Raw genomic sequence first — 22,813 nt, 5'->3', positions numbered from 1 at the left:
TAGCACACAAATGAGGCAGGATAGCAAGCGCTTCTCAGCGCATAAGGCTTCTCTATGGAGTATAAGCAGGAACAGAAGAGCAAAGCGCTAGGGCACATAGAGGACTGCTGTTGAAAAGATGGAGGCCCGAGAAGGCCTGAGATGATGTGTGTGCTGAGCCTGTGCCGTTTAAGCTTACCCCATTCCCAGAGGGTAACAGGACAGACCTCCATTTAGTGTCACTTGGCTGGGCTGAAACAGGATCTTCCTATAAACTACCATCTCACTGACCCTGAATGTGGACATCATTGGAATTCAGCCAGGCATCCAATGTCCCAGGGCCTTCCTGCTTCCAGGTTTTTCACCTGAGGGACTGGCCAGGGGTGTGTGTAGGGGGTGTGGGGTTGTGCAGGGACACACTGTGTGGAGCTCGATTTGCCACCGCTCGTTCCTTCCACACCCCCGTCCACTGCTTCCTGCTGGGTTTCCCAAGCCCACACTTGGATGGCAGAGAAGCCAGATACAACTTTCCAGCTGCTTAAGACAGCAGCCACCAATGGAGCAGAGCTGCTCTGTGCTGTGGCAGGTGTGTGACCCCCACAGCTACAGAGCCCCTAGCACAGTGCCGGGACCGACCGAGGGGGCAATCAAGTTAGGTGGCATTGGCCTCACTGGCCAAGAACTACATCTCCCACGTCTTTCAAAATCCTCACTGTGACTAATAACTAAGTCCTTGCCTTGGGCACAGGTCTACTCTGAAGAGGCCTTTAAGTTTAATTTACTATTACCCTACCCACCCCCCTTCAGCAAAACCTTCCTCCTGGTATTTCAAATGCTTTCACATTGCTTTTTCCGCATCTCAGAGTCTTCAGACCTGAGGATTCTTTTGCCTAGAAGATTCTTCTCAACTAGTGAATTCCTGTTCAGAGATCATCTCCTCAGGGCAGCCCTCAAGGCAGCCCTCTCTGACTCGGTGGAACTAGTTCTGCTTCATAAAGACTTTTCATAATTATCATTTCTGATTCAATGTTTATCTTCTCTGCTTAATTATAACTCCATGACCACGATAGCCAAACTGTGGAAGGAGCCTCGGTGTCCAACGAAAGATGAACGGATAAAGAAGATGTGGTTTATGTATACAATGGAATATTACTCAGCTATTAGAAATGACAAATACCCACCATTTGCTTCAACGTGGATGGAACTGGAGGGTATTATGCTGAGTGAAGTAAGTCAGTCGGAGAAGGACAAACATTATATGTTCTCATTCATTTGGGGAATATAAATAATAGTGAAAGGGAAAATAAGGGAAGGGAGAAGAAATGTGTGGGAAATATCAGAAAGGGAGACAGAACGTAAAGACTGCTAACTCTGGGAAACGAACTAGGGGTGGTAGAAGGGGAGGAGGGCGGGGGGTGGGAGTGAATGGGTGACGGGCACTGGGTGTTATTCTGTATGTTAGTAAATTGAACACCAATAAAAAAAAAAATAAAAGTCAAAAAAAAAATTATAACTCCATGAAAGCAGTTATCATGTGGGTCTTGTTTACATCTGGAGATCTGACAGCAGCTCAAAAAATATCTGTTCATGAATTAGCATATGGAACCCAAATCCCTCTGCTTGCTGTCAACCCACCCAGCCTCATTCCCTGCCATCATCCTTAGGCTCCTGCCCCTCCAGGGGTGGAACCACTGACTCATGTGGTTCCCCCACTGACAGGGTCTCCTCTGGTCAAATCCTGACAACCATGGAAGGCTCCGCAGAATGAAAGCATCCTCTATGAAATCCTCTCATAAGTTCCTTCCAGCCATAAGAACCAAGAACTCTTCCTTGGTAACAATACTAAGGCCTGCTGTGCTAAGTCAGCATGCAGTGGGCCCCCAAATATTTCATGCATGTTTGTCTCCCTATAGGAGCAAATGTTCCTTAAGGACAAGAACTTGCATACATTTCTGCAGATCCCTACAGGGTCTGTCACAGAATGCATGGCCTAGAGCAAATGTAACTTAATACCTGTTGATTAACTATTTTACACTAAATACATCTGAAACAATTGTCACCTGGAAGACCAGAAGAACAAAGAAAAAGTATACTTGGAAATTAAAAAAAAGAAGTACTAGTCTTAAAGAAATAAGTAGATTGATTTCATAGTGATAAAAGAGGTGGTGCTCATTCAAGGCACAAGAAAAACAAATAACAACTGTACAATTTAACAAATTCATTCTCTCAATAAAGATACAATCATCCTGTTTGGTGATTAGGCAGATGCTCTCACTGTTTTACAAATGAGGACAATGGTTTAAAGACTCATTCACCTACAGCCCCAAGGCTAGTCATCACTGAGCCTAGCATTCCAATTCCAGTCTCGTGACTGTCAATGCCAAACTCTTTTCACTATTTTAGAGGTGTTCTCTTATTGGACAGAGATTTAATTTTGTTTTTATGATGAAAAAGATGATGCAGAATGCTGTGGCAAATTACAGGTCAGTGACAATCCCTTAAATACGCCTCTGAAAGATGAGAGTAGGGGAGTGAAGTCACTACAGAAGCAGAGATCTGTGAACCAGACAAAATACTCCCCAGCGCTTTTCCAGGGCGAGGACTGTGTTAACAGATGCACCACCACAGAGAACGGACTGAAACGAAGACTGAATTCTGCTGGGCAAATGGGAGATGAACAACAGCTTAGGGATTCAAAAGAGGAAGGGCAAAAGTTCTCCCTATCCAGACACCAGTCAGACCTTTTCAGACCCTAAAATGAGCTTGTTTGCTCATAACCCCCAAATTCCCAAAAATGGCATTTTAATTTTTCTCTAGTTAAAAGTAAAAATTAAAAATAAAATTGTGTTTCAGAAATCTTTTCAACGAATGGATTTACTTCCATTGCTTTTGTTAGCAATATACATCCATGCTCTCATTTAAAATAATATGTGTAACTTTACAGGTTAAATAAACTGCAACCACCTAGAGCAGTCTGGTTTAGCCAAAGACTTCATAACTCAAATATTTAACCTCTGTGTTTAGATCATGACTTGAGAGTTAATCTTTCCATCTTACACACACATGGGCATTTAACATGTCTCCACTCACTGTAAAGGGACTGTCTTCATTTTTACATTTTCTTGCTCACATTTTAAAATCATTCTATCCTTATATGGTCTTTAACATCCTACCCTGAATACTTAAAATGAGAACCAAAGTCACATAAGATCATCTCATGAGTACCTGCTCTAAGTCTCTCAAAGTAAGAATATTTAAGGGCATACAACTCAAAGCTTCCAGTTTAAGAATTTTTATGTTGCTTCTGAACCTTACACTCACGTTATACCTTTTCTAAAAGCAATCTCTACACCCAAAGAGGGGCTCAAACTCATTAGTCACACTCTCCATCGACTGACACAGTTGGGTGCCCCTGCATCACACTTTTGAACAACAGTGTAATGAAGTGTAATTTATATGCTGTAACATTCACTTTTTTTAAGTGTAAATTCAATGATTTTGTGCAACCACCACAAGTCACATTTCAGATGTTCCCATTACCCCCCAAAATACCCATGTGCCTGCCCACAGGTGATCTGCACACCCAGCCCCCAGCCTGCATATCCACTAATGTGCCTTGTGTCTCTAGGACATTCCACATAAAAGAAATCATGCCACATGCAGATGTTTCTAGCTGCCTCCTTTTACTTGGTGTAATGCTCTAGAGGTTTATCCATGTTGTTGCAGCTATCAGTGGTTAATTCTATTTCATTGCTGAACTATAGTCCATTCTGTGGCTCTGTGGAATTGTTTCTCCAGTCACTGGCTGATGGACACTTGTTTCCACTATTGGGACTACTGTATATAATGCAATGAGTATTCATGTACAAGTTCTGTGGGGATGTTTCATTGTTTTCATTTCTCTTAGGTAGATTATCAAGAGCAGGGCTGGTGAGTCATATGGTACATTTATGCTTCATTTAAAGAAAACCTGCCTCACCATTTTCCAAACTGCTTGTACTGTTTCACATTTCTACCAACAAAGAAGGAGGGTTTCAGTTTACCCACTCCCTCCACAAAACATGGTCATACCTGTTTACTGTAGTCATTCTACTGGCTGTGGAATAATCTCCTGCTGTTTTGATTGTTTTCTAATAATTGATGAAATATTAAATCATTAAATCCTCTGCCCATTGTAAAATTAGGTTGCTTGTCTTATTCCTGATTTATAAGAGTTCAGATCTATGAGCTGGACCTATTTTTCTGCCAGTTTGTGGATTTGTCTTCTCATTTTCTTCATGGTCTTTTCTGAACAAAGTATTTTACTTCCGAAGACTGACACTGTTGTCTTTTATAGATAGTGCTTTCGGAGTTAGAACTTTCCCAAATTACAAAGACCTTCTCCTACAGTTTCTTCTAGAAGTTTATGTAGTTTTACTTCTTACATTTTGTCTAAATATCTATTGTGAGGTCATTTTTATACATTGTAAGGTAAGGGTCTTACTTCTTTTCTTTTGTATCTGGAGAACAACTGTTCTAGTACCGCTTGTTGAAAAGACAATCTTTCCCCCACTGAAATGTCACAGCACTTTGCCAAAAATCAACTGAGTTTAAAAGGATTTATTTCTAGACTCTTTTTTTTTTTTTTTTTTTTAGATTTTATTTATTTATTCATGAGAGACATAGAGAGAGAGAAGCAGGATCCACACAGGGATCCCAACATGGGGCTCGATCTGGAGACCCCAGGATCACCTCCTAGGCTGAAGGCAGATGCTCAACCGCTGAGCCACCCAGGTGTTTTTAGACTCTCAATTCTGATCCATCAGTCTATGCACCATCCTTAACTTATGCCAATGCCACAATGCTCTGATTACTGAAGTTTTGCAATCAAGTAGCACGAAGTCTTTCAACATTGTTCTTTTTCAATATTATATGGGCTATCCGAGTTACTCTGAATTTTAGGATTACCTTATCAATTTCTACCAAACATCATATTTGGGAAGTTTTCAGCAGTTATTTCTTGAAATATTTTTTCTGCCACTTTCTCTCCTCTCCTCCGGGATGTGACAATGTCCCATGGGCCTTTGAACCTCTGTTCCTTTTCTCCCATCCAAGTACTAACCAGGCCCGGCCCTGCTTAGCTTCTGAGATCAGACAAGATCGGGCGCGTTCAGGGTGGTATGGCCGTAGACTCTGTTCCTTTTCTTTAGTTTTTTAAAATTTGTTCTTCAGAGTGGATAATTTCTATTGCTCTAGGTTCAAACTCATGGATTCTTTGTATTTTGAATCCACTGTCCAAGGCCTCAATATTTTTCATTTCCAATACCATACTTTTCAGTTCCATGATTTCCATGTGGCTCTTTTTGATAATTTTTATATCCTTTATTGAGAATCTCTATATGCTGGCTTGTTGGTGCCATTTACTGTTGTCATTATTTTCCTTCTTAATTCTTTAAATATCATTTCCTTTAGTTATTTAAACATGCATTAATTCCTTTGAGGTCTTTCTCTGCTAAATTCAGCATCTGGGAATACACAGAGGTAGCTTCTGCAGACTTTTTTTTTCTAAATAGGCTCCATGCCCAGTGTGGAGCCCAATAAGGAGCCCAAGCACATGGTTGTGAGATCAAGACCTGAGTGAATATCAAAAGTCGGATATTTAACCAACTGAGCCATACAGGTGCCCCTGCAGACTTTTTCTGAGTATGAGTCGCACTTTCATATTTCTTTGCATAGCTTCTCATCTTTTGTTGAAAACCAGACATTTCAGACAATAAAATGTCACAACTCTGCTGCATTCTGATCTTTTTTTCCCCTTAAGTTTTATTCTGTTGCCTCATTTGCCTGTTTTGTTTAGTAGGATGGCCAGGTTAGACCTGTGAAATCTGCTTCTGATGTGGTGTGCAGCCACTGATATCTCTGCCCAGTTTCTTATTTTTTTAATATTCTTTCAAGACTAGCTGTGAGCCAGTTGCTGGACATGGGTGCTCCAACATTTCAAATCAGTAAGAGTTGTATCATCTGCTAACAGATCTGGATCTGGGTGTGGGGAGAGAACAGTGTTCAACGTTGTGGCCACTTCCAAACCTCCCTGGGTTGCTTCTGCAAGTCCCTTATCTCTCACCTACATGCACAGCCTCAGGGCCATCCAGGAGTGTAAACAGCTTCAGCTCAGTGGTTACCACGGAGCATGTGGTCTCTCAAACAAGAACATACTTGGCTGCAATATTGGGCTAGGAGAGACAGATACTAGCCCTTTCTCCACCTTCCTGCCCCCATGAAGTCACTTCCACAGACAACAATGTCGGGCACGGGTGTCACCCACCTTTCTGTCATGGCCAGGCAAGCCATCAGTCCTTGCCACCCACCCTGCCCTGGCAGAAACTCCATACAACAGAACTTGAATGTGGGAAGCAGCCCCTGGCCAAACCCCACAGTTTCCCATTGTTCTTACCCAAAGTCTGGCAGTTTTTCAAAACATAAATGAGCCTCAGATCGTTGTATGCCTCTGGTCTATTTCCAAACACTGAAGTGGTTGCTTTGTCAGTTTTGTCCACTTTTATAGTTGCTTTCTTTTGAGAAGAGAATTTGGTGATCTGCTTGGTCAGAGCCAGAAGTGCCACTCTTCTATTTACTTTTTAATCCTTCACAGAGTTTTACTATTGATTTTTACTTTGAAATATTTCAAAGCCCAAGAATTACAGAGAATATAATGAACATCTATGTACTCGACCTTGAGCTTAAGAAGAGACACATTACAGACCTGTCCAAACCTCATTTACTTCTCTCCGATCCTATTTAAATTCCCCTCTTCCTGCCCCCTGCTCAAATTCCCCTCTCCAGAAAGACCCATTATCCCCAAATTTGGTATTTGTTAATCTAATATATGCTTTTGTTATTATATATATATATATACACACACACACACACACACACCCACATACATGCTTACATGGCAGCTACTGTTTTGCATTTTTAACTTCATTCAAATGCTATTTGTACATACTCTTCTACAACTTTTCTATGCTCATTATTATGTTATTGGGATTTATTCATGTAATTATGTGTGGCTTTATTATTGGGATTTATTCATGTAATTATGTGTGGCTTTAATTCACAGACAGTTAACTGCTGTATAAATATGCCACAATCACTCCCTTCTTCTGTGATGGACATCTGGGTACGTCCAGTAATTTGTTGTTACAATGCTCCCACGAATACCATTGTGTGTGTTTCCCGTGCACATGTGCAAGAATAACAAGGGTCTAGAGGATGACAGAGAGGGCCATAAATGCTTGTGTAAATACATGAAATCTCCCATTGATTCCCACATGGCTGGAGGCAGAAAGTAGATCTCATAAGACAGGCAAAGAGTGGCTGTCCTCTACAACAGGGATTCAAGACCTTCCACAGAATCTAGGTATAGAGTCACAAGAAGCCTTCCCAGACAGAAGGCAACTTTCTGATGTTCCTGAGCAAGTCAGTGGAAAATCCGGGACTAAAACCTAGGTTTCCTGTATTTACTTCCTCGTGTCTCAAAGCAAGAGCTGTGGACGAGTAAGGCTTATATCATCTGCTAACGGATCTGGGTGTAGGGAGAGAACAGTGTTCAATGTTGTGGCCACTTCCAATCCTGCCTGGGTTGCTTCTGCAAGTACTCTATCTCTGAGGCATTAGCATCACCTGGACATTTGTTAAAAATACAGAATCTCCGAGTGTACCCCAGATATGCTGACTAGAATCTGCATTTTAACAAAATGTCCAGGTGACCTGTATGCACGCTGAAGTCTGAAAAGTACTCTGGAGGATGTATACAGGCATGAAATTACTGGATCACAATGAATGAACTCTTTAACAAGATCCCATGATGCCAAATCTCTCTCCAAAGTATGTCTCAATTTAGTTTCCCAGAGTACATTGATTGTTTATGTGTCTAATGACAACATAAAGCCATTTCTCATAACTCTTACCTCTGCTTTCATTCTATTTGCCTCACCAAAGTTCCACTTCCTAACACTATCTCCTCAAACTCTAGCCTGAAATTTCCTTACTTGTGCGGTTCCACACTAAACTGTGAAAAGAGGGATACACAGTCAAATAAATTTGGGAAGCCACAGGTTAATCTGTGTAGAACAAGTTTTTATTTAATTTTTTTAAAATTTTATTTAAGATAGACTTATTTATTCATTCATTCATTCATTCATTCATTCATGAGAGACACAGACAGAGAGAGAGAGAGGCAGAGACACAGAGGCAGAGGGAGAAGCAGGTTCCATGCAGGAAGCCTGATGTGGTATTCGATCCGGGGACTCCAGGATCATGCCGTGGGCCAAAGGCAGGCACTAAACCGCTGAGCCACCCAGGGATCCCCTAGAACAAGCTTTTAACTCTAAAAGACCTCAGTATGTCTACGAGGAGCCTCTAAAAGTGGACCATATCTTTCAAGCATTTTCCTAAACTTATTTTACCACTTATCTTTTTCTGCCATGCGTCATCTATGAACATATCTGAATAATATTTCAAGGAACACAGATGGGAAATCTGCAATAATTTATAGAGGCTTCCCTCCTTTTTAAACAAAAACCATTAAAAAAAAAGACATCAATTTCCTCTCTTACAATCCCCAGATCTTCTCATATTTAAAAGACTCATTCTAGCTACTTCTTTGCAGTTTTATGTAAATATCACCACTAGGAAAGAAAAATACATGTGCTCAAATGAATTTCTCTCTCTTCATTTTTTCTTCATGTCTTCAGTAAGAAGAAATCAGTATGGAATAATCAGGTCCAAAATTTCAAATAGTTTCTCTTCACACTACTACAACAGCTGAGGAGAACAAACTGGCACCTGCTCTGAAACCTAAAGTAGAAAAGCCATGGTCTCTAATCCAGTGTTCTCCCGTAGATGGCCTGTCCCTTAATCTCCTTTTGGTTTCCCTGAAGAAATTAAAAGCTATAGAACTTCAGGGATTTCTGGACAGTGAAAGTCACTCACTCCATTTTATTCTTTGTGTTTTCCTATAGTTTCAGTTTTTCTACACTGAGCATGTGTTACTTTTGGAATATAGTTTAGCTCTAAAATGCTTAATATGAAAGGAAGAAAACAAGTCACAGAACAATAAAACTTAAATCCACCTCATTATTCTACTAAAATAGACACAAAAGGTGACCCTCAATTAGGGTGTGGAGGCCTTTGCAATTTAGTGTCTAAAATGGATTATATCAAAATTATATGATTAAAATTCTTTAAATAAGTTATTAAATAATTTATATTTAAATAAGTCAAAATTATTAAAATTCTTCAAATTCATAAATAAAAAATTCTTTAAATAAGTAATTTGAAATCATTATGAATGCAGAACTTAACATTATCTAGGTTGCAACTTTAAGAAGTGAGAGACCATTAGCAAACCTGCTGGCCTGACCCCTGCTGTGCTTTCCTGGTCAACAAGATAGGAGAGCACCTACACCATGCACAGCTATGGGGAGGACTATGAAAATATGTATTAAAAAGTGCTACATCATATCAGTAGGGAAACATATCAAGACAACTTATTAGAATTCTAGGTAAAAATCCAGCAAACGGTGACAAACTCTCATTTATTGCTGGTGAATGTGCAAAATGGTATAGCCACTGGGGAGGACAGTTTAGCAGTTTATAAAACAAAACATGCTTTTATCATACAACTCAGCCATCACGCTTTCCCATATCTACCTAAAGGATCTGAAAACTTAAATCCACACAAAACCCTGCACACGAATGTTTACAGCAGCTTAATTCATAATTGCCAAAACCTGGAAGCAATCAAGATGTCCTTCAGTAAGTGAACAGGTACACTGTGGTATATCTAAAAAATGGAATATTATTCAGCACTCAAAAGAAATGTACTATCAAGCTACGAATAGACATGGAGGAAACCTAAATGTATGTTTACTAAGTGAAAGAAGCCAGTCTGCAAAGGCTGGACACTGTATGATTCCAACTACAGGACATTGGAAAAGGCAAAACTATGGAAATAGTGTAAATCAATTAATCAATCAGTGGTTAATGGTGAAAGGGATGAATAGACAGGATCTTTAGGGCAGTGAAAATACTCTGTGTGATACCATCATGGTGAGTACATGTCATATCTGTCCAAACCCACAGAATGTACAACAGCAGTACTGACCCCCAAATTAAACTATGGCCAGTGGGTGATTATAATAAGTCACTGCAGTTTCACCAACTGTAAGGAACTTACTGCTCTGGAGGGGGATGTGGGTAGTGGGTGAGGCTCTGCATGTGTGGGGCTGTATGGGAAATCTCTGTACTTTCCACACAGTTTTCCTGGGAACATAAAACTGCTCTAAAGAATAAAGTTTGTTAAAAAACAACCTCCCCTAAAAACCTCATAGTCCCGTGCCTGGCAAATATATATATATATATATTTATATATATATAGTAAGTGCTCAATAAATTGCTACTATTGTTATTAAAGCAGTTAAATTAAAAATATCCTCAAATGCTCCCACGAGAAATGAAGAAATAGTTACTACTGAGCTGGCTTCAACATTTATCCTGATAAGATAAAAAGCAAAAGCAACCTCCTTGAAGAGATAATCCTTGAGAGTCCATGACATAACCTAGACAAATGATTTTAAATGAAACACATTATTTTTCAAAGTTATCAAGTGAAACGCAGAAATGCAAAATGACTAAAGATTTGGTCAAGGTCAGTCATTTATTAAGTACAAGTTTTACAGATGCTTATGGTCACTATTTAAGAAACAAATTCAACCAAAGGAAAAAGACATGCATCTCAATAAACAAATGGTAATATCAAAAATGAATATAAAAAACAAATATAATAATAGAATTATGTTGTAAATGATGTGGTTCAGTGGTGGCAAAATGCTTACCTAAAATGCACTAATTTCTAGAAGGAGAAACAAAATTTACAACCCCCCCCCCCCATGTTGTGTTTACCTGGATGAGTCATGGTGACGGGCTCCTCTTTGGATTTATTATTGTAGATGACTACGGCAACTGCATTGTGGAAAGCAGCCCGTGATATTTTCTCTTTAAACGTGCAATTTCCCCTCTGCAGCAAGGCAATCCACTGTTTGATATTAGGAGGGACAAAGAACCGTGTTTGAGGATCACAGCCCAGATGATCAGCAACTAAACAGAAAAGAAAAAAAAACTATTAATTTTTTTCTCAAATAAAGATAAATAAAATTAATCAAGTCTTTATGAAAGTGTTCAACTGTTCCCTGAATACTCTATGTATATCCAAAGCACTTCAAGGAGCTCACTGCCAACAGACCTATGAATATACCCAAGAAGGACAATACGGTGAAAATCAATCTGTATCTGTACAGGGAGAGAGGCTCCATTAAAATGTTACCTGTGATGCAAATTAAAGCTGTGAAAAAATCCTGTTTAATTTCACAGAATGTTAAAGGTAAAACAGATTGATACCTCTAACACCCAGGTGACTGATCTACCCCTGACTTCTGCTTCCTCCTTTGCATTCAACTTTTCTCCACACCCTTCCTCTACTCCCACCCTCCTTACCCCATCCTCACAGAAAGGCAGAAAGGGACTGATTTTGCTTGAGATTGTAAATGAGGCAGTCAAACTAACCTTTACTTCAGTTACCAAGTGGTTTGTTGAAACTCAAGCTTGTTTCAACAAATTTCCTAATAAGTGTCTAAGGAAATGAGAAAGGTAAGCTTTGGTTTGTATTGGAAGTTCAAATAGTTAAAATAACATGAGATTAGAAACTGAAATAGATTATTCCTTTAATTTACCTTTATTGGTAAAAAAAAATACAATTCCATATTAAGATATATGTATTAACTTTACTATATGCACCTGTCTGAAAAGATACATGAAGACCCTAGGACACTCCCTTTAGGACACTAATTATTACATGGCCACTATATGGATTTGGGGGGAGAATCTGTTTCAGATACCCGTAAGTACACCGTAACAGTACACTGTTAAGGCAGGCTCTGCAATTTCTGAGTCTACACATATGATCATCATAGCTCTGCCACCCTCTGCAAATCTTAAGAAGCCACCCCAGGCTACTCTTCCCCTCCCTGTCCTCACGATTCCAGCTGGTTAAAGTGAAAGGGAAGGGTGGTCCAGAAGAAGGAAAGAAGTCACAGAGGTGAAGCCCAAAGGCCACCATATGCAGTGCCAGAGGACAGCAGGCCCTAGGCTCTGCACCAGTGTGAGTAGAGGGGCGGGGGAGGTGATGGAGAGGACAAAAGGGTAACACTAAAAGCAAATAAACAATAAAAATACTAAATCAGTGTTAATCAATAATAAACTGTACCAAAAGATGGGAAATATATACTTTCCACACCCCAGAAGCATACTACTTAGCAAAAGAAATGAAGTGTTTATGCTACAATGTAAAGATGCCAACTAAATTCAGAGAAAGGTACATCTATCCTTCCCACTTACATGGTCTCTTCCCCCAAATTCTCTTCTTATTGTGGTGAAGGACTGTAACAAGAGCGTATTTGCTACCCGGGGCCTCCTAACACACACTGAGACATAAATGCTTTCACAACATCATGATTATATTGTTGACAACTATCACCATTTTCCTTAAACAATTTCTGCACTCCGAAACTTTAGTCCTTTCTCAATCAAATTAAATGGATGGAAAAAAGCCTTTATTACAATTTTAGTAGTCAACTATTTATTGAAAGATACATTCAAGGCATTGTGAAACTCTAAAATCCTGAAACAGACTGTTTACTTGCAGTGCTATCTGTTTCCCAGATAATTATACTGCTTTGAAATATAAGCGTTTAGGTAATGTGTTGTGATAACCTGTCTTGGAAAAACTTCCAATATTGTATATACAGAGCAATCAAAGAATTGGTTTTAAGTGTTTCACTTGTAATTTTTCAAAACACACTGCTACACAAAACCTGGAAGAAAATGCAGAAACAAGAATACCTAAGAAAACTTATCTTCAGCACAATACTCATTTTTCTGTCACTTGCTCTGTGTGGTCTATGATTTCACACATATCACACTGCAGTAAGGAGGAAACAAGACAGTCATGGAATTAGCAAGACTGGGGTCCACATTCTAGATGAACTATGCACTAGCTGAGCAACTGCCTGGGTTCAATGCTCAACTTCAATTTTTACTTACAAAGATTGAGTTAAAATTCTTATTTCGTAAGAGTCATGTATATGAAAAAGGCTCTAATTATTCCTCCACTCTTCAGCACTTAAAAAAATTAATTCCCTTGGGATGCCTGGGTGGTTCAGTCAGTTAAGTGTCTGCCTTTGGCTCAAGTCCTGATCTCTTAGCAGGCAGCCTGCTTTTCCCTCTCCCTCTGCCCCTTGCCCTATAATTAATATATAAATAAATAAATAATCTTTTAAAAATTCCTTTAGTTTTATGGGTGTCAGTCTATCTGGTCCTAGTGTTCCAGTTTGGTGCCGTGAGGATTTTCTGCACCAAAGTGTGTGAAATCCACCCACAGCATAGAGCACATGTCTGCCCCACATCCCCAGTTCCTAAGAGCTACTACTCTGGTCTCATTCTCTCTCCCTACTGCACAGTGTCACTGTCCACTTAGAAGGCCAGCAGTTCAGTAACAGTCATAATTTCCAAGACTGAAAAAACACAGGAAAGGATGCAACCACACAGGCAAATCTATCAAAAATACTGAAGGAGAGCTTTAAAATTCTCTTAAGGAATCCCCACCAAGAACAGATTCTTCCAACTGTACGATCCAAACAGATTCCAACAGACTGAGCAAAAGAATGTCTTTGTTCCCAAAATTCACCCAAATCATCATCCATAAAATGTCTCTGAAAACATTTATATCAGTAAGAATATGCAATAATAAGAATAAGATATTCACGTTCCTGTTCAAGGAAGGAATGTTCATTATTTAGAAAAAGAAAAGAGGTTTTCATAGCCACTTAATGTTGCAGCATGTTTATTTTATTATCTATTTATTCCTTCCTGTAATTAATAACAATGCGTTTAGAAGCTATTAAAATTTATCAATAGCAATTTTGCTCAAACTCAAAATCATTTTACTTCCCCCCCCCTTTTTTTTTTTAACCTGCCATATCTAGAGGAGGACTACACCTCTGACTTCTTTGCATTTATTAGTTATAGTGTCAGGAAAAACTTTTTGGAAGTTATCATGAAAATGTGAAATTACAGATATAGAATATTGTACTACAGGATCTTAAAATTTTGTGAATTATATCTTCGATAAACCTGAAAAAAATGTATTGCAGACTGAACTTCAATTTTTTTCTGTGTGTACTATCCTGTTGAATCCAGAAACAGTAATGAGAATTTTATTTATTCCTTGAGAAGACCCAAAAGATTACCAACAAGAATTATAGAATCCTCACCTCAACGAACACAGAAGGTCAGCAACAACCAAAACCCTGGTCTTGAATCTTAAGGAATCTCTAAATGTACTGAGAAGGCAAGCCTGGCACAGAAATGAAATCTCAGCAATACTGGTTGGTAGTATAAAGTACCAACATGAAAGGTGCTTAGAAATCTAGGAAAAGGAAAAGAACATGATGGTAGAGGTCTAATGGGTGCTGGAACCCCAATGGAATGCTGGAAAACTGCAAGGCAGAGAGGAGGGGATGCAGAAGTGACTCACACAAGAACACAGAATAAAGACGAAGCCCTTCTTTGAACTCTCACGAAAATCAAGTAAGATTTTCATAACTGAAGCTACAACACTATACAAATTTAGGATAATCAAGTTCTGAAAAGATGATCCCATCTGCAACAAACAGGAATAATATTCTGGTGCAGAGTGTGTAAATATTTAAAGGGTTCTGTGAGGAAGAGGTAAATAAATAAATAAAATCTCTTCTCCCCAAGCAGCCTGAAACTCCACATTGGTTCACTTGACTTAGACCTTGTCCCATTTAGTACATAGCAGTCACCACATTCGTGTGGGTCAGGTCTCCTCCCACGTCTGAGAACCACCCATCTGCTGCAGAGGGAGCTGGGACATGGGGTGGAAGGTGCAAAGCACAGCTCCCCAGTGCACCTCACGCCTTCAGAACCTGCGTGGTCTGTCTCCTCTGTCTGAGATGCCAATTGCTTCCTTGCTGATCACCTCCTAAACCTCAGGATTCTAAAATCTCTCCTCCAGGACGCCCTCCCTGACCTCCTGAGGCCAAGCTGGGTGCTTTGTGTTTCCATGGCATTCTGAGATGACACCCACTTTAGCATTTATCATAATGTACTAGCCACTGGCTGCTTATTCCAAGTCTCTTCTACTCGATTATGAGACTTAGCATCTCCTCCAGTATGTGTGGCACACAGTAGGCACTTAACCTCCTAGGTAAAGGAAGAAATGGAAGAATGACACAGAGAGACTGAGCCAGAACTGACACAAAGAAAAGGGTCTGTGCTACAGACCACAGTTTCATGTGGGAGCATTCGGAGGTTCTACTGGCTACGTCCAACAAAAAAAGTAAAAATAAAAATAAGCCTGACTAGTTACCCTAGATCTAGATGTTTTTTTCATGGTCAGGTATGTTCTGGTTATTTGCTTTCTATTTACACATTAGATTATCATCTCTTTGATCTTGAGATTTCCTGCTTCTTATCCTGACTTTCCTTATTTTTCCTCTGTTAAATTCCAACTTTATGATTCAAAGGACAAAATATAATTCTTTGTGTTTCTCGTTTCTTAACTTTTAATGTTCAGCTCCTGGATTTAAATATCTAGCTTTCATTCCTTCATCCACTTTCACGGATAACTTATTTGCTTACGATTTCTAATACTTTCACTTAAATCTAGCACCTTTTTATGACTTGTCTTCAGTGTTTAATGTTGTTGAAATGTTTTGCTCTCCTTTTGTCTTAATTTCTCCTTATTTGTAAGTTCGATTTTTCTCTTAACCTTGTATCTACTTTGTTCTGAGCCCCTCCTCCCACCCCTTCCCAACTTCTGTTAATGTTTATTCTTTTCTGGATTTGTTGCTATAATGGCCAGGAAAAATGATCTGGACCTTGGCCTTTCTTGATTTTTCAGGAACCTTCTATTAATGATCATTCCCTCTTTGTCTTTTTCCTTTCAATTTAACCTGCAGGTCCCTTACATCTTAAAAACAAAGAAGGACAAAAGATCTCTCAAAAGGCTTGCATTTGCAGCCACTGTTGTCAAAAGCTGCCTGTTCCTGCTGTCCCACCTCCTTTATGTCCACTCATTCCTCATCACACGTTTTAATCTTCACATCTAGCCACTCCAGAAAAGTGCTCTGGCTAAAAAGCACCAATAACCTCAGCATTGCTAAGCCCTGGGACACTGTGTCCTCCTCCAAACCTGACTCTCAGTAATATCTAAGCTGAGCACTCTCCTCTCTTGGCTCTCAATGCTCTCATCCTCCTGGCGTTCCTCCTCCCTTCCTCCTCCTCCTCCTCCTCCACAGCCCTCCTTCCTTGTCTTCTTTTCTGACTCCCCTCCCTACACCTGAACCTTCAGGACCACTTGGATGTAGGTCTAGGACTCTCCAGGACTAGCATGTCCCTCTATACTGATGGTACCTTTTTCTTACTGCAATGAGGACATTTACTAACATCTTGTGCCAATCAGCTCTTCTTTCCCGAGAAACTACTTTTCACTTTTTACTTACATAAACCCATAGTTTCCAGTATATACAACTAAATCAGGTTAACAGCATGCTAAGAATCAGGAGAGGAATATGGAAAAGTATACACAAGGAAGGGATCCATTCTATCCCCTTCCAAGCAGAAACTGGTCTTACCCTTGACAAGCCGGCAGGCATTCCTGAATGTTTCCACTGGTTCATATGGAGGGAGGAAGCATGGTGGACAGACTGTCACCCTGATTTATTTCCAGGTTACTCTTCCCCCCTTTCCAGGCAGGACCATAGGGTCACTCTGAGGTCTGAAGTAGATTCTGTTAGTTACCCCCCCAAAACATAAACAAAACATAAACAAAAACAGAAACCTTTTTAATTTGGGCATCTACCTACCCTGCATATGCTTTCAGTGACAACTGTATGAGTGCCAGCTCCAGGGGGAGGGAGATAGACATACAGTCTAAGAAGAGCCACAGGGAAGTGAAGAACTTAAACTACATTTGAGAAGAGGCCTTTCTTTCCTCTATTTCCCACAGGGAAGTGAATAAGGAAACATGGGGCTATAGTTGCTGCTGGCAGCCATTCTGTGATAAAGAGGAAACAATCTTAGGATGAAGTTAAAGCTAGGATGGCAAACGGAGAGAACAAAAGGAACAAGACCCCTAGTAACTCTGCTAAGTTTTGAATTCCTGAACCCTGAAAGTGGCCCTAGCTTTGAGCTTCCAGTTCTGACACAGAGCACTGTTAAGCAATATAAGTAGGGATTTGTGACTTGGAGCATTCAAGCTTCTTGTGCGAGTCAAGCAGCAATGGTTGAGATCTTGAGATCAGGGTTTTACTCCTGCTGAGGCGCTTTCTTAGTCCACCAGGATCCAAGCATGTCTACTCAAGCCCACCAAGAAGGCGGCCAAATCTAAGGAGAAAGCTTCCTTGGGGAAAGTCCTTTGACACAGGGAGACAGCCACGCATCCACTGACACAGAATGTCAATCCTTTGCCTCCTTCCCTCACTCAAGGGACATGGTAGCTATCTGGGAGAGGAGAGTTGCAGAAACACTAACATCTAGAGCAAGGACTCTTGAGACGGGGCAGAACCCAAAAGGTTGGTGAAATATGAATGAGGGAAAACCATCTTTATTTTCACCACATTAAATGAAATCTACCGTTTTCTTAATCTCTGAAGGTAAACAACAAAACACCTGAATCTGTAACTAACAACAATTACATTAGTTACTGCAGATATGGCAAAAACATGAAAACATACTGGAGATTCACTTCATAGACCCAACACTGGTAATCAAAATGACTGGACCCACTGCTAGATCTTGTTACTTAGCATGATTAGGAAGCACAATTATTTTAAATACTGATACTGAGTATTTCAGGAGACTTGGTTTGCTTTAATCTTATTTACTTCTACATGTACTACTACTCTAAAAGCAGCCTAAGCGTTTCCCTTCCACCAGACTGCCAAAGGAGGCTCAACCACCAGGTCTGTGAATGTGTATTACTCACAGGGTATACCTGGATCTGTTTCTATTACTTTACTTTGTTCTCATGTATCCTGTTATTCCTAAGCTTCTTTATACTCCCCCTCCCATCCTTCTCTACTTCTGAAAGCACTGATCACATTTTCTCCATTCCCCACTTTTCCTCCATTTATATATTCAAGTTCTACTTTAGAGATTACTCTTAAAATGTTAACATGCATACCTGATAAAGAGTTTATATTTAATCAATGTCTCTAGTTCCTTCCTGAATAGCGCAGGCTCTTAAACTATGTATTAGTTTCATAGGGCTATCCCAACAAAACACCACACACCTGCTGGCTTACCCAACAGAAATTTATTCTCTCATAGTGGTGAAGGACAGCAGTCTGATATCAGGGTGCTGGCAGGGTCCCACTCCCTTGAAGGCTTCAGTGGCAAACCCTTCCTTGTCTTTTTTTTTTTTTTTAAGATCTTATTTATTTTATTTATTTATTCATGAGAGAGAGAGAGAAAGAGAGAGAGAGAGAGAGAGAGAGAGAAGCAGAGACACAGGCCCCATGCAGGGAGCCTGACATGGTACTCGATCCTGGGTCTCCAGGATCCTACCCTGGGCTGAAGGTGGCACTAAACCGCTGAGCCACTGGGGCTGCCCCCTTCCTTGTCTTTCCCAGCTTCAGGTGACCCTGGCTTCTGGCTGCATCATTCCAACCTCTGCCTCTATCTGCACATGGCCTTCTCTACTGCGTCTATGTCTTCACTTGTCTCTGAGGATACTTACTGTTGGATTTAAGGCCCACCTGGGTAATGTAGTATGCTCTCATCTCAAGATCTTAATTTAATTACATCTGCAAATATAACTTTTTCTAAATAATGTTTCCACATTCATGGGTTCTGGGGGTTAGGACATGGACACATCTTCTGGGAGGCCAACATTCAACCTACTGCTGAATACAGCTCCAACCATCCCCTTTCATCTTATGTGTAATGACCCGTAATTCAGTTCCATCTTGCTTTAATTATTCCATCCCTAATATTTAATGTTTCATACAGTCAATGCTTGTTAAACGTTACCTACAGATACTTGTCAGTCCTTATGTCAGTATGGGATCTACAGAGAAACAGACCAGTAAAATATGTGTGTGTATAAAGAAATTCCTTATAAGGAATTAGCTTATGTGATTATGGAGGCTGACAAGTTCCAAGATCTGCAGGGTAAGTCAGCAAGCTGGAGAATCAATGGTGTGGTTAGTCCAAAGCCTAGCAGCTTGAGACCAAGGAAGAGCTAATGTTTCAGTTTGAGTCTGAAGGCAGGAAAAAGCAAAGGTCCTAGTTTGAAAGCAGTCAGGCAAGAGGAATTCTCTCTTATTGGAAGGAAAATCAGCTCTTTGTTTCATTCTGGCTTTCAACTGATTGGATGAGGCCCACCATAACTGGGGATGGCAATCTGCTTTGACCTACTTTATTTAATCTACCAACTTAAATGTTAATCTCACTAAAAATACCCTCACAGAAACACCCAGAATGTCTGACCAAATTATCTGGACACCCTGTGGGGACACTTAAAATTAACCATCACAGGGATGCCTGGGTGGTATTGTACGTTAAGCTTCCAACTCAATTTCCGCTTAGGTCACGATCTCAGGGTCTTGAGATCAACCCCTGTGTCAGGCTCCGAGCTCAGGAGGGAGTCTGCTTGAAGATTCTCTCTGCCCCTCTGCCCACTCATGTGTGTACACACACTTTCTCAAATAAATAAGTCTCAAAAAAAAAAAAATTAACCATCACTATCCTCTTCACATCTCACTTTTTCCTTTTGTGTTTCGTTTTCTCCTTCTGTTTAAGAAGAATAAGAACATCCCTTTGATGTTCTTTCAAATGAGGATCTGTTCAGGGTAAAGTCAGGTTTTTGAGTAAACTTGTCTTTTTATATCTGAAAACATCCTTCAAATGATCCCACTCTTGAATGACCGCTTAATTAATTACCTAATTAGGTAAAAATTTCCAGAGAGTTACTTTTCTCTCAGCACTTTGAAGATATTCCATTGTCTTCTGCTTCTTATGATGAGAATAGCTAAAGAAAACATTTTAATTGTGTGAGCTCTCAAATGTTATTGTATCTAATTTTTCATTTTTGAATCTAGTATCCTTAAAAAGTAAAATAAATGTGTCCCTTATTTTTCTCCTAATTGGCAAATTTTACCTTCTTTGGTTATATTCTAAAGAAACAAATTTTTACAAGTCATTGTCTTTCTGTATAGAGTTTTTAACAAGAAGGCAACATGAAGACATCTTCTGTACACCTGGAGTGCTAGATGTATCAGACTACATTGCAAGTAGGGTCATACTAACTGAACTGTCAGCAAGTATAATTGTCAATAGCTATCCATTATCTTTCATCTTCTATACTTAGTTACTATGTATCACAAATGGATTTTGATTATTTTTCATATCCTTACAACTTAAATATATCTGCTGGATATTCTCCATGACATAATAAAAAGCATCTTAAGAGTAATTTTAAATGATGGCTAATACCAATCACTTCATCTAAAAAGTTATGCTCAAAAATAATTTCTATTACAATTGACACAACATCTTCATGCACGACAGATGCTACAATCAAAAGAACTAAAAATCATGCTAGGTTCTTAGACAAACTGGTATCATGGTGCAGCAGAAGTATGTTATTTAATCCACCACACTGTCCATTCCACAAAAGCATTACAGCACTGAGTACAAGTCTTTCTGTAGCTCTCTATTCTGTGGACTCCTGTCCACCACACTTTGTTCTCAACTCTCTGCATACTCTTGCTCATCCTTCTGTTGCTAGCCTCTTTGCTGGAAGTGTTTCACTAAGCATCTGCCCTGGGCCCTCTTTTTTCAGTGGGCAACCTCAATCCCTCCCATGGTCTCAACGATCACCCTCTGTATGTAATGTCTAACTAAATCTAAATCTCTCTCTTGTGCCTTATTCTGTAATTTTCAACTGTTTGCTAGATAGTTCTCCATGAATACTGAGTATCTCAAACTCATTATCTTCCCCCCTCAAATGTGATCTTCCCAATGTGGAATTCCTGACTGCCAGCATCATCATTTACCTAAACATAAACACATAAAACTGAAATCCCTGTTGAAAAACAAGGAAGTGACAATTAAGAAACAAGACTAAATAGAATGTCCAGTTTTCTTTGCCACCAAAACCCCACCAACGCAGAAGAAAGCCACTGACTATACCTCAATACTGCTGGTACACGGAAGGAGGTAAGGATACCATTGGACAGGAGAGTCTTTGAAGGCATTATTCCTTTCTCCCATCCCAGTTTTACTGAGGTATAATTAGCAAATAAAAACTACATATAAAACAACAAAAACTACATATATTTAAAGTGTACGATGTGATGATTTGATACGCATTGTGAAATGATTATCACAATCAAGTGAATTCATATATACATCACTTCACTTACTTTTTTTTTTTGTATTTGGTGAAAACACTTAAGATCTAGTCTCTTAGCAAATACAAATATGTCAACATGCTGTATATAAGATCGCCAGAACTTATTTCATCTTATACTTGAAAGCTGGCAACACCGGAAGGTACTATCAATTCTTGGGCAGAAAAGTAAGGAACGTGGGAGCATTTCTGTTTTATTTATTACTTCATTCTTCTGGTACTAGTACTTCCACTACCAATGACTTGGACACAGTGACAATGTTAACAAAAACTGGGCTATCTGGAACATAATTTCATTTTTTTAAATTTTTATTTATTTATGATAGTCACAGAGAGAGAGAGAGAGGCAGAGACACAGGCAGAGGGAGAAGCAGGCTCCATGCACCGGGAGCCTGATATGGGATTTGATCCCGGGTCTCCAGGATCGCGCCCTGGGCCAAAGGCAGGTGCCAAACCGCTGCGCCACCCAGGGATCCCCTGGAACATAATTTCAAACATAAGAATGATGGCTTCAACAATACTTAACTAAATTAAAGGGTCACACACCATATCAAGTAGGGGATTTGTTCCAGGGATGAAATGATGGTTCAATCTCCACAACTGAATGTGATGCTCTACATTAACAAAATGTAGGACCGGGGATCCCTGGGTGGCTCAGCGGTTTAGCGCCTGCCTTTGGCCCAGGGCACGATCCTGAAGTCCCGGGATCAAGTCCCACGTCAGGTTCCCGGCATGGAGCCTGCTTCTCCTTCTGCCTGTATCTCTGCCTCTCTCTCTCTCTCTCTATGTCTATCATAAATAAATAAATAAATCTTAAAAAAAAATGGAGGACCATGTAATCATCTCAATAGATGTACAAAAAGCATTTGACAAAATTGAACATCTATATATGACAAAAACTCTCAACAGGAAAGGTATAAAGGGAATGTACCTCAACATAATGAAGGCCATATAAGACAGGCCCACAGCTAACATCATATTCCATTAATGAGAAGCTAAAACTTTTTACTCTAAGATCAGGAACAAGACAAGGATGTCCACTCTCACTACTTCTATTCAACATAGCACTGGAAGTCCTAGCCAGAGCAATTAGTCAAAGGGCGGAGGGGAGAGGCATCCAAATCTGAAAGGAGAAAGAAAAACTGTCTCTATTTGTAGATGATATTATATATAGAAAACCCTAAGGAGTCCACTAAAAAGCTGTTACAACTTATAAACAAATTCAGTAAAGTTGCAGGATACAAAATCAATAAATATGCATTTCTAGACACTAATAATGAATTACTAGAAAGAAAA

At 39.7% G+C, this 22,813-nt stretch overlaps 1 protein-coding gene across 3 annotated transcripts in view; it reads right to left on the bottom strand.

The window, feature by feature from the left end:
- RNF130 (ring finger protein 130) overlaps positions 1–22,813 on the bottom strand; it is a 144,243-nt gene that overhangs the window by 99,749 nt on the left and 21,681 nt on the right. For all 3 annotated transcript variants that reach the window (XM_077911126.1, XM_077911125.1, XM_077911127.1), the window contains exon 2: positions 10,924–11,118. In XM_077911126.1, coding sequence (XP_077767252.1) covers positions 10,924–11,118 — 195 coding nt within the window. The remainder of the gene's footprint in view (positions 1–10,923; positions 11,119–22,813) is intronic.

Source organism: Canis aureus, chromosome 10 (assembly GCF_053574225.1).
Source record: "Canis aureus isolate CA01 chromosome 10, VMU_Caureus_v.1.0, whole genome shotgun sequence".
Taxonomy (NCBI): Eukaryota; Metazoa; Chordata; class Mammalia; order Carnivora; family Canidae; genus Canis; species Canis aureus.
Note: the sequence above shows the minus strand (reverse complement) of the source record. Positions and strands in the feature narration are given on the sequence as shown.